Here is a 13475-nt window from a genome sequence, read left to right on the forward strand (position 1 = left end):
ACATCTAATTAATATTTTAATTCCCAGTCATTTACTTGCTAAATTTCTCAAAATTCCTACTAGTTTAAATTTCTTTTTTAGTAATTCACAACATTTGGTTTTGAAATTTACTATACCCTTGCCTATATCAATTACAAAACACAAATTGAGTAATTCAAGAAATAGGTTTGGAGGCAACTTCCCCTTGATAAAGTCTGTCTCCTGCCTGCTCAACAATTATTCACTTATTAATTTGGTCTTAAAAAGAATCATTAAGAAAATATTTTAGAATAATTTTTTAGAATATTATATTTTTTCAAGGTTTTATATCTGTGCACTTAATTTACATATGCTCTTAGAATTTAAATAATATTGTAAATTAGCTTGCAGCAATAACTAATCTTTTATTTTTTTATTTTTGCAAATAAAAATTTTTAATTAAATTTTAAAATTATATTAGTTTTTTTAAGAATAGAGAATATTTGTTACATATATATATATACATTTATATATATAAGCATTCAAATAACTAAAATGCAGTACCAAGAAGCTTCTGATTTTACAATAATGCATTTCCCAGTTGTATGCCATGAAAATAAATTATTTCGTGATGGTCAAATACACAATCTAAAAACAGGTGATGGAGCCAGACTTTTTTTTATAAACAGAATTAAAATATTTTAAAATTTGCTTACTAAATATTCAAAATACACATAAACAATGAAAATAATTACACAAACTGGGAAAAAATTCTCTAAAAAAAAAAAAAATGAAAGCTGGCATTTTTGTACCTGGCCCATTTTCAAATTTTGATTACATATGCTGTCCCAAAAGTAAAGAAAGAAAATTTAAGATGCATTAATATTTAAAGTTTAATTTGAACAATGTACTGCATAAAGATGACTATAAATATATTTCTACAATTTAAAATAATGATAATAAAAAAAACCAATTGAAATTTTTTAGATATAAATCTTAAAAAATGTGAACATAGGCAAAAATGCCTGTCCCTTTCAAGTTTTATGTTATTCAACCTCTTTGTTTTGTAGCCTAATTTATTTTTTTAAATAAAGAAGTTTAATTATTTTAAATATGAACTATTAGTGTGTTATATTCATGATAAAAATTAATTACAGAAATGTTTTTAGCAAATCCATAAAAATAATTTCTCACACTTCATATCAAGATTATTTTACCCATAATCAGATTGTAAATCTGCCTAAAAAGGGCAGAACATATTCAGTGACATAGGTAAACTAATCAAGCTTTGATCTATGTCAATGAATTGCCCCTCCCCCCTTCTTTTAAGGCAGACTTAGAAACTAATTGTGAGTAAAATAATCTCAGGGTAACGTACATGACACAAAGTAAAAAACAAATTATTTTTATAGATTTGCTAAGTTTATATCTAAAAATCTTCATTTGATTTTTTTATATTTTGAATTGTAGAAACATATTTCTAGTCATTTTATGCAATGCATTGCTCAAATTAAACTTTAAATATTAATTTATCTTGAATTTTCTTTCTTTTCTTCTGGGATGGTATATGTAAGCGAAATCTGAAAATGGGCCACTTATAATACATTTTTTATTCATTAATTACACTTTGTAATTCAAGCAAACATTAAAATATAAGATTTATTTGTATAATGTCCATGCACTGGAGAAAAATTACAGGAAATTATCTACATCAGGGATTCTTAAACTGTGAGTCATGACTTGCAGCAGGGGGTCACCAAAAATTTTAGCAGTTTTGATATTTCTTTAACTTATTATAATAATTTTACAATTACCAAATATTTTTACGCAATGTATCTGAAAATAGATAAAGATAAGACAATACAGACAAAGGAAAAAAACGAAAACTTTTCGACGCATGCTTTTTATAATATAAACGTTAATTTTCCTTGCTTTGCACAAGACACTGTCACTTCGTCTGTTATGTATTTAAAATTTTCACATTGTTCTATATCTTAAAATTAAAGTTAATGATCTAAAACTGCGATAGTATATCATAGCGCAAGTTAAAAAACTGACAGTTTCACTGACGCGTGTGTCAAATTTACGAAATACTTATGGGGGTCCCACAAAATTTTCGTAAATATTATAGGCTCCTGGGGGTCACGAAAAAATCTCAGTGATAAAAAGAAGTTGTGACTAAAAATAGTTTAAGAAACCCTGATCTACATCATGGATTGTAGATGCTCACTGGCCAATCAGATTTTTTTTTCTTTTAAACTGTGGGGAGGGGACATATAAACATATTTCCAAACAAAGCAATTATTCTTAGTGAAAAAAATCGTGCTTATAATGTACTAAAAGCTGAGTATACTTAAATTGAACAAGTGTGTAAAAGTTAATGAAATGTGTATCTTCAAATATTTAAGTAAGATTTATAGCACACTGTAAATTATGTAAACTTACAGATTTCTGTTCTTTATTTGTAAAGATAACAATAATAAACTCAATTAAATTAATTAAAATCTTTGCAAACCATATCTGCAATAAATAGATAATTGAAATGTTCAAGGGTTTGAGACTCCGCCAGTCTCATCCTGAACTTGGCCACCAGTATGAGAATACTGCTCTAAACAATATAAAAGTTAAAATAGTATTAGTAAGTCAGTAATAATGTGACATGTAATGTCACAAATTAAACAAGTGTGAATAAAAGTTAATGAAATGATTACCTTGAAATAGTTAAATAAGCATGTTGTAAATTATGTAAACTTGCAGATTTCTGATCTTTATTTGCAAAGGTAACAATAATAAAGTAAACTCAATTAAATTAATTAAAATCTTTGCAAATCATATCTGTAAAAAATAGATGACTGAAATGTTCAGAGTATCCACTGGTCTCATAAATAATATCAGCAAAGTCAGTAAAAACGTGACATATATTGTCTCACTTTATTTTAATATTAAGAAAAGATTTTATGCAACTGTTACGAAATGTCCAGGCGCGGTAAGGTAGCTTCCCCGCAAAGCATTTTTAGGCTTGCCATAAAATGCAAGGGATGGCAGGGTTGCCACATTTGGGGACAAAATTGGCGATATGCCATGGATGGATGGAGAACCTTCTGGAATGAATTCTTACCGGTTTAGCCCAGAATGTCCTCAAACACAAGCCAAAAACTATATAAACTCTGCTGGTACGTGGAGAGTGAGGGCAAGATAGTTAGTCAGTCATTGCGGAGTCAATCGAGCTGACAGCCGGGCGACGAGTGCCGAGAGCATCGAGAGAGTCTCTTCGTATATTGCGGTTAGTACATCGTCAAGAGAACATATTGAGCTCTGGGAACAACTCGACCGAAGAGTCGGGAGCTGTGCTCTGTGTGTCGTCGAGTTGCAGTATGGAGAGTCTCGAGAGTACGTGGAGTTCCGAGAGTGACCAAGCAGAGTCGGGAGCTTTACTCTGGTGCTTTGAAGTGAAGCTGTCTCCACCGTGACAGCTTGATAACCTGAAAGCTGTGTCATTTGATCGAGCCAGCATGCTTATAACAGTTCGACGACAGTAAACAAGATTTTGGAGCTGTCCTGATTAATATCGGCCAATAAAGTGTATTTCGATACTTCATCAAGTGTCATATTTATTCACTCCAAATCCACACGAACCCCGTACGAACATGAAGGAAGAAAAAAACGTAACAACTGGTGTCAGAAAAAAACATAACAATATATTTTAATATAGAGCAAATTATAATAAATTAGAAATTTAACTTAAGTTCATCAATATCAAAATATTTTTTTAAACCTAAAAAAACTAGATAGATAAAAGAGATAACTAAGGATAATACCTCGGCCACTTCTGGAGTCCCTTCAGCTTTATTAACGTAAGTCAGCACGTGAGACCAATTCTGAAGATAAACACTGACCTAATGGGGAAGAAGGGAATAAATAAATCTGATGTGCACACCACATGACTTTCTAGTCCGGAATATTCAATTATACGCATTGTTCCTGCATTTCAATATTTCCTCGAATTTCATCAGAGATATATCTCTCATTCAATTAATTCAGTTCTCACTTCGTGGCAAGGCAAAAGTACATAAAAACTCAAAATATCTATATTAAAAATTGAAACACATAGAAAAACATAAAACACCAAATAAGAGTTAAAATAATTTAAAGAACTATTTTTACAATTAAAATTAGAGTTTCTACGCAAAAACAAGCCATTTCGCCAGCGGGCAAGAAGGCACATTTTTTGGTGCACAAAACTGAAAGTTTACTTTTGGTCTCACTTGGCAAAATGACAATGAAGGCTTGACTGACTTGATTTGTTGTAGACGCTATGCTGAGTGATGCTATGCCAAACTGCCCCAAGTTCTGTAAAAATCGCATGAGTAGTTTTTAAAAAATTAGCTCTCAAAATTTAACTCCTCAATAATTGAATTTAGCACATATTTATTAATATCTCCTTTTCTTTATTAAACTTACTTCATTCTTCCTTTCCTATTTCGATATTCAGGTTCATTTCAAATAAAATTCACTTAGTTTTTATGATTTATATTTCAAATTTGTATTTTAAAATATTTTTTTTTTAAATTTTTCGAAAACAATTGTGAATTATAACCTATAAAATGTTTGCCATCATCTTAAAGTAGATGTACTTCTAAGCATACCTGCAAAAAATTCTAAAAAATTATTCAAAATTTCCAAAGCTATAAATGAATTTACATTTTGGAGCATTTTGAAATTTGGCGTATTTATTATAAGCAGTAATAACAGAAATGTGGTTCCTGCACTTTGTTATAATTATTCGAATGTATGAATAATGACTTCTTTTTTTTTTTTTTTTTTTTTCCCCCCCATTTGTGGACAATGAAAAAAAGTAAAGGAAGATAGGTTGCTATAAATTGAGAAGTTAGCCAAGTGAATTATTCTCGGCTCAAATTGGGGAGAAAAAAAAAAAAAAAAAAAAGCAGCAAGATAAATTCTTAAATTTCTATATAAATTTCCTACCAAAAATTAAAAAATTTAACATCTAGACATATATTTGAGTTATAGAATACAAAATTTAATATCTAGGCATACAGTGGTGGGCAAAATTGTGGACACTTTTGGAAATTTTTATGTTTTTGAACTTTGTATGCTTATAGAAAATGTTACGTTTCACAAAATGCAAACTTGTACATATCATTTTAATAAGAATTTATTACTGAATTTAATACAAAACACAAAATTCAATTATTTGCAATACAAAAAAAGTTATATGTACTTTAATATAAACAAAAAACACAGGTTATGAAGTGGTTTGTAATGTCTAGCTTTCCTGGCCAATCACTGTTCTTGTTCTGAGAACCAATCAAATGTTGGTAACTGCCAGTAGAAGCTGACATCATGTTTACACTTGAAACAATTCATTATTTTGCTTTGTTCTGTAGAAGGAGGACCTGTTTCTTATACACTGCAATTACAAGTAGGAAATTTGTAAAAATTTTTAATATTTAGTCAAGAAGCAATGACATCAAATAAAAGAGTAGATTGGACACCTAGAAAGAGATGTAATATTATTGTGTTACGAGAAAGTGGTCTTTCCTATGCTGAAATTGCAAGACAGGTGGGTGGTTCAGTGACTACATCTGGAGTCCAAAAGTTTTGTTTACGATATCAGGAGACAAATTCAATAAAACACAAAGAAGGAAAAGGCCGAAAAAGATGCACCACATCTATTGATGACAGAAGAATTAAAAAGACTATGTCTCCAAGATAGAAAAATGTCATCAGCGGCCATCAGAAGTGATCTGAATGATGCTGGTGTTTCTGTCAGTTCAAGAACAATCAGGAGAAGCTTGGCAGATGTTGGACTGAGAGGTAGAATTCCACGAAAAAAGCCTTATCTTAATTTTCAGCAACGAAGAAAAGACTACAGTGGGCAAGGGAACACATTAATTGGACATATGATCAGTGGTCACAAGTTATATGGAGTGATGAAACTAAGATATTGTTATTCGGTAGTGATGGTCAAAAATATGTAAGACGTAGAATAGGAGAAGAGTTACATCCTGACTGCATTCAAGCAACTGTGAAGAACCCAGTTAGTGTTATGATTTGGTCATGCATGTCAGCAGATGGTATTGGTCGCCTTCATGTCATCGATGGGACACTGAATGCCAGAAAATACATTGACACTATTCTAGAAGCAAAACTTCTACCTTTCATCAGAGATCTCTTTCCCAACAATGCTTCCTTTATTTTTCAGCAGAATTCTGCTCCTTGCCACAAAATATCGAAAGAGTGGTTTCGTATAAAGAGCATTAAATTGTTGTCATGGCCAGGAAACAGTCCTGACCTCAATCCTATCAAAAATTTGTTGCACCGTTTGAAAACTCTTGTTCGAATGAGGCGCCTATCAAATAAAATGGAACTAATTGAGGCAATAATTGTTTCCTGGGATCATGCAGTAACGAAAGAAGAGCTTAGAACTCTTGTCAGCTCAATGAAACGTCGATGTGAAGCTGTAATCAAAAATAAAGGGTACCCTACTAAGTACTGATAACTCACTGCAATCATCTAATGTATATCGATAACTATTATCGTTTAACATTTTTGTATTGCAAATAATTGAATTTTGTGTTTTGTATTGAATTCAGTAATAAATTCTCTAAAATGATATATACAAGTTTGCATTTTGTGAAACGTATCGTTTTCTATAAGCATACAAAGTTCAAAAACATAAAAATTTCCAAAAGTGTCCACAATTTTGGATACTACTGTATATTTGAGTCTCAGAATTGAAACATAGGAAAAAGGTGGTATGTTATTTCAGAAAAGTCTGATTTGTGTCAAAATACCTAAGTTAAAGCAATGCTACATATAAATGTAATACAGTCAAAAGTCTTTAATCCAGACGTCCATAATCCGGAATGGTCTATAATCTGGACCTCAAAGCTACAAACTTTCTGCGCATGCATAAAGGCATAATGCATTTACCCATGCAGATATGCGTTTACGCATTCGCATAATACATTTATGCATGTGCATTTAATGTATAACAGACGATATAAGCTAAGCTAAAATTATCTATTTCAGTTAATGTTGCAGATTGCGTTGTTCCTTAATCTTCGAATTGGATCCTACTTATTATTTTTTGCAGACTGTTAGAGCAATTTTATAAAAGTAAGTTTGAACTTTCGATTATGTCAAAAAGAATTACCGATTCTGGAGCTGCCAAAGGATCTACAAAGCGAAAGCATGTTTCAATGTCCATCAAAGAAAAAGTGGAATTGCTGCAAAAAATGGATAAAGGCATATTCCTTTGTTTCTCTAACCATTCCGAAATCTGTTTATCAATTTCACGCTGCTCTGTGTGTGTGGGTGGAGGTTAAAGTTGCGGCATGCAATGAACTGGAAGTTGATCTGTCAGCACTATCCTCATCTCCAGGGCAGATGTTTTTATTTTATTCGGCTTATAATTCCTTACTAAATGTAGTATTTCATCTCGATGTACGCCGTCTTTTATATGATTTAAATCAAATTCCTCGTCATTATAAATATCACGAATATGCAAATATTTTTCTGGTTGCAATTTTCTAATTCCAACAATGCGCAATGTATGCATTACGCATGTGTGCATTGAAAGAAATGTTTAATAAAGTAAACAAATAAATATTAAGTTCCTTTTTTTGTAAATTTTGATACCCTTTAGATCATAATTGCTCTTTATTTCATAAATTACGGTTTCATACTTTTAATTTTATAATTTCTGCATGCCATCTTACCAGATTTAAATTGATGATCTATAATCTGGAAAAACCGATAATTCGGAATCGCCGAAGTCCTGACAAGTTCGGATTAAAGACTTTTGACTGTATATATCCTATTACGCATTTTCGAGACATGGAAAATGCAGTTTGAATTTCATCAATCGGCCTAGTAGAACAGGAGATATAGAACTCTCCCCCTTTTTTTGTGCAGTGTACAAATGTAAAGCCCCCTCAAATCTCAGCCAAAATGGGTTCTTCCTATGCAATCAGAAACCCCAAAATTTTTCACAATTGCAATACTTCCTAACTTCATACAAAGAACTAAAAAGTCTTAATTACTATATGAAATATAAACTGTATGGAATAGGAGAAACCTGTGAATCCTTACAAATAATCACAAGAATTTCAGACTATTGAAATAACAAAGTAAACCATATTTAATCTTGATTTACAGTAAATTACTGGGATATATGTATTAGTTTTAATGCAGCAAAACTGTAGAAATTTTGAATTACCTTAATGACATTCAGACACATGTTCACGACATGTTTTCCACTAGTACAATAATCTCTTGCTCTGGAATAACATTTTAACGCATTACTTAGATCTCCACAATCCAAATAATGGTCTCCTAAATCATCGTGGCCCCGTCTACAACAGAAATGCCAATTACAGATACTGTCATATATGCAATGCATTTTGCAGCTTTGCATCAATTCAAGTGCACGACAAAATAGCAGGTAACATGCTTAATAAATTAAGATAATGCATGAATAAACACATGAACATTAATTCGCCGATATATAAGAGTAATTTATACCTGATACTTTCCTTGATAGAGTTGCTTTTATAGTTTTTTAGATCAGTATCAAGCTTTTCTAATTTCAGAGCAGCTTTCTTACTTTTAGTTTCAATCCACTGCGTGTCCAAAGGCAAAACTCCAGCATTCAGACCACCAGTGACATCAGGAAGATTAGAATTGCTAAAGTTAAAAAGAAAAAGCATTTTTACCATAAAAAAAGTAAGTGTATAAAAAGTAAAAATGTATTTTCAAATTTTGCTAACATATGCAGCGTTGGACCTGCGTGAAATGCATTTAAAGGGAATAGCTTTAATTTCAGTTTCATTTCTTCAAAAAAAAAAAAAAAAAAAAAAAGCAGTAGATTTAGGAGTATGGCTGGGAGCCTTATCCTGATGGATTCTAACAGAAGATTGTTTGGATTAAAGAGATGGAATTTCTTCTTTAAAAATACACATCAAAACATATTTCTGATAGTAATCCGAATTAATTTTGACATTTTTTCTACTTTCCTTATTTTAGATTTTCTGTTATAAGAGAATCCAGTAATAACCATAAAGCCTTTAGAATAACTTTCCTTATTTTCTCTGAACCAACAGTCTTTCTCACCTCTTTTTCGGTAGTACACTGATCTTTTTCTATTGCAATTGATAAGTATATCCAAGCCTCATCCATTGTAACTTTGTATTTCCATTTTTCACATGCCAAATAATTTTCATACAGCAATCTGCACATAGTCTTAACCCGAGAAACGTGTTTCGGCGTTAAGGATGAACATCATGTTTTTTTTTTTCTTTTGTTTTGTTTAGCTTAAAATCAGATCTTATAATTTTGTTCACATTTCCTACAGAAACATTTAAAGATTTTGCAATAGCTCTTTGGGGTGGGGCTGGATTTCCCTTTAAAACGCGAGATGCGACTTTAGATTTAATAACAGCTGTACATACCTTTGTTGGGTATGCATTTTTAAAATTTTTTTCTCAGTCAGATGTAAACTTGGATGTTTCTTTCCTTTCATATTAATTATGCCACTTATATTACATTCAGAAATATTAAAACCATGCTTTTTACATTTACAATTGAATAAGAGTATTTCTTTTCGGAAAGCGCAAAAATATAGCCTTCAATCCATTGCTTATTTTTCAACGACATTTTAAAGAAAAGAACATTTTTAATGTTGCAGATGATAATTAAACCTTATATCATTTGGATGCCAGTCACGTTTGTATTTTAAAATTAATACTTAAATTCATGGAGAAAGTCAAAATCATTACAAAAATGTGTGAACACCCTCTGCACTGATAACAATGCAGTTATATAAAAATACAAAAGCGAGCTTGTGTCATATTGCTAGCAATTAAGAAAAAACAGAGGAATTCTGTGAATATTGCAGAGCAGTAACACAGCAGACAATAAACTGCCGATAACAGCAGTAATACAGCAGATAAGTACACATTGAACACATATTTTTGAAAGGATACAAAAACATTAATTAGATGACGACTTTAAATTATATGTAATAAACAACAGAGGAGTAAATTTAGAAATGTGTATACACAGTATAACTCAAGTTCACAACAAAAATAATGAAACAAAAAATATCTGACATGTGCACCACATTTCTGTTAATATGAAACACTTATTTCCTCAAATTTCATTAGACATATATTTCTCATTCAATTAATTCAGTTCTCACTTTGCGGCAAGGCAAAAATACATACAACCTCAAAATATCTTTCTTACAAATTTAGTGCTCTATTCAATTAAACATAATCCAGAATATATGAAAAAGCAGTTGAAAATGAATTGATGCATTGCAAAAATAAACTAAGTTTACAACTATTAATTTCCCAAAGACTCCTACTGAAATACATGAGCAATTTAAATTTATTTATTATAATTATTATTTATATATAATTTTTTTCCTTCTGTTCCCAAGCACCTTTTTGTTTTAAATGCTGATTTAATTTGCATAACCAAAAGAATTTATTTTCCAAATTAAAAGTTAAATGGTTAATAGTACTTTTCTGTTAATTACAACATGGGTTATTCTTATGCGTTTTTAACTGCTCTTGGATAAACCATGATTCTGGATTAATCACAGACGTTAACCTAGACTCCGATGAATCAGGAATTTTACTTGTAATTCATTCCTGAATGTCACTTATCATCCAAACTTTCATAAATCAAAAATTATTCCCCACAGGAATTAATGTAAAGTGGAATAATTCATTCCTGGGCCAAAGATGAGTACTTATTCAAACTTCTACAACAGGATACTGAGCACTAGTTCATAACACAAAATTAAAGGAATTGATCAAATCTGGGACAATAAAAGATAAACACAATACTAAACTGATGAAAATTTAATTTTATTATACTCATTACAAAGGAGAATGGTGAATACTTATTATTGAAAATGCATATGCTGTAGCTTGCTACTGATTTTTCAAGGTGATATTACCTGCTAACTTTGCACAAATTTTTCAGAATAAAATCACCCTTTGCTGCTGTTTTTGAAGTTGTTGCAGTTTTTTTTTCGTTGAACTAATTTTTTATGGTTCTCTAATTACACCTCTATATCTTCACTGTCTACTTCTAAACCCATGGTTTTGCCTCAAGGCACAGACTGTGTCACAGAAAACCACAAACACCATAAGAGTCAAAAATATCTGCAGCACGATCAGGTGATAAATGCTGCCAAATTTATTAAACAAATTTAATTATTTGCAATGGAGAACACTAAGATAATGTTTTCAGAAGTTTCTGAGTATTAATTCTGTGGCATAGATTACTGCTGCATTTCTCAAACTTTTTTCTTGTGGGAACCATTTTTATAAATTAGAATGTTCTATGGACCATTTAGTCTTGTATGCTTTGAAAGCAATTTTTTAGCATATTACCACCAGTGAGCTTATATTTTTAAAATACAATTATTTAAAACATTCACTCAATTTTATATTGGTATTAAATAATTAAATTAAAAGAAAATTATATTTGTTTTTAATAATTCATGGTTATTCAAATAAATGTTGGTAATCACATTAATGAAAAATAAACTACCAATTTGTGCCCTATGCCTGAATAGATACTGATAAAAAGCACTTTTTTTTTTTCAAGATTACAGTGCGAAGTCTTCAGGCAGAGTAACTGATAATAAATTTCATAGAATGTCAGTATTTGGAGGGGAAAAAATTATAGACAGTGCCATATGCAATTTTCAAACTTTGAGACTTTCAGCCATAGTCTGAAAATATTTTGTTGTCAACTTGAGTATTTGTGACTTGAAACATATTTTATTCATATAATTCTTTTGCGAACCAAGGTTCCAGTATAATTTAGTAAAGCACATTAGTGATCAAATTCAAAAATGTAATTATTGCTTAGTAGCATTAGTCTAATCTTCTGAGTTACAGCTAAAATAACTGAAACTGAAATTAAACAAATGATTTAGAAAAGATGGTGGGGTTCCACCCTCTTATCTAACAGCTAAATGTGGAGGAACCTAGTGAATAACTAAGCGAATAATTGCTTTAGTTCAGAAACAGAGATGAACACTCAAGACGGGTTGATTACCCTTTATTTCTCAAAATAAGAATTAAACAGACGGCCTCTTTCTTAGGGGGTACAGCGAAGCCTCCACTTGGGCTTAACTCAAAGTAATAAGAAATAAAAACTTACCTAATGCTTAGCTAAAAAGATATAGCCGAAGCTATCAAAATTCTAAGCAATTGGCCCCTAAATATCAAATAAGCTAGCGAAGCTATCAAGGGCCCGTAATATGTCCGAGGGTAGTAACAGCTTAGAGAGGCTTAGAAAAAAAGAAAGCACACACTAGTCAGAAATTCTAAGGCTCTCTCTTGAAGTCAGTGGAACTTCGACTTAAATACTACTCTTACTCATTGGCATTAAACATGATTCTAAAAACACATTCTGGCAGGAAATTGTAAGCTGAAATTAGGAAGGACAGGAAAGTAGATTTAACTAAAATTAACTGTTAAAAATTTAGGATAAACCTTACATCATAAAAAATTATAATTAAGGTAAGCAAACAACTACTTCTTATTTATGATAATAAAAATGTTTAACTATGTACAAAAGAAATAGAGAAATATCTTACCCAGCTGCTTCCAGGAGTTTTCTATGGATCATTTGATACATGCTCACATTGTATGTGTTTTGCACATAAGATAATGCCATTTTTAATGCCTCAATCCTTAAGGAAGGACAGTGATCAGCTATGTAAAGCAATCTATAAAGCTTAGCTAAACCTGAGTAGCTACTGCTGTACGCTTCTAAATCCTAAAAATATAAACAGTGATTCACTTTATAATCAATGATAAGAAACAAATAATTTCTAAAAATATTAAATGGCTTGGTTATTACTTGATCTCATTCCAGAAAAGGTTAAAGATCTTTATCTGACATCGAAAAAGGCAAAACTCCTGAATAACGTATATGATTTTTCTAATGATTTCTAATACATGACTTTATTTAACGTTTTGTACAACATTATCATAAAACACAGATACAGTAAAACTCCAATTATTCGAATCAACCGAAACCGGACTTCATTCGGATAATAAAAAATTTGGATATCTGGATTTTTTCTGAAGCAAGTACACTTTAATTAATTAAAATTAAAAGAGTAACACTTTTACATACATGTTATATAGCATACTGCACATTATGTGCAAGTGCTGAAAGTCATTGCTTGCTGAACATCTCGGTCAAAGTAAGCTGTCTGACAGACACCATGCCTGCACTTAAAATTTCTTAGCCAGCCATTACTGGCTTTAAAGCAGAGCTTCTTAAATTTTTTTTTAATCGAAACCCCTTTTAATCACTGATATTTTTTTTGTGACTTCAGATATTAAATATAAAATAAAGATATAAAAATAAATATCCTCCCGTAAATAATTTACTTCTTTGGTAAACAATATATGTATAAAAAGAGGTATTTTAGAATTTATTTTAAGCAAACAAAA

At 30.8% G+C, this 13475-nt stretch overlaps 1 protein-coding gene across 3 annotated transcripts in view; it reads right to left on the minus strand.

The window, feature by feature from the left end:
• CSN1b (COP9 signalosome subunit 1b) overlaps nt 1–13475 on the minus strand; it is an 87940-nt gene that overhangs the window by 29057 nt on the left and 45408 nt on the right. For all 3 annotated transcript variants that reach the window (XM_085811217.1, XM_085811219.1, XM_085811218.1), the window contains exons 3-6: nt 12608–12789; nt 8509–8670; nt 8204–8339; nt 3777–3854 (exon numbers count right to left, since the gene is read on the minus strand). In XM_085811217.1, coding sequence (XP_085667343.1) covers nt 3777–3854; nt 8204–8339; nt 8509–8670; nt 12608–12789 — 558 coding nt within the window. The remainder of the gene's footprint in view (nt 1–3776; nt 3855–8203; nt 8340–8508; nt 8671–12607; nt 12790–13475) is intronic.

This window comes from Stegodyphus dumicola, chromosome 2, assembly GCF_044657685.1.
Source record: "Stegodyphus dumicola isolate Sdum_Otavi_A_Nest chromosome 2, ASM4465768v1".
Taxonomy (NCBI): Eukaryota; Metazoa; Arthropoda; class Arachnida; order Araneae; family Eresidae; genus Stegodyphus; species Stegodyphus dumicola.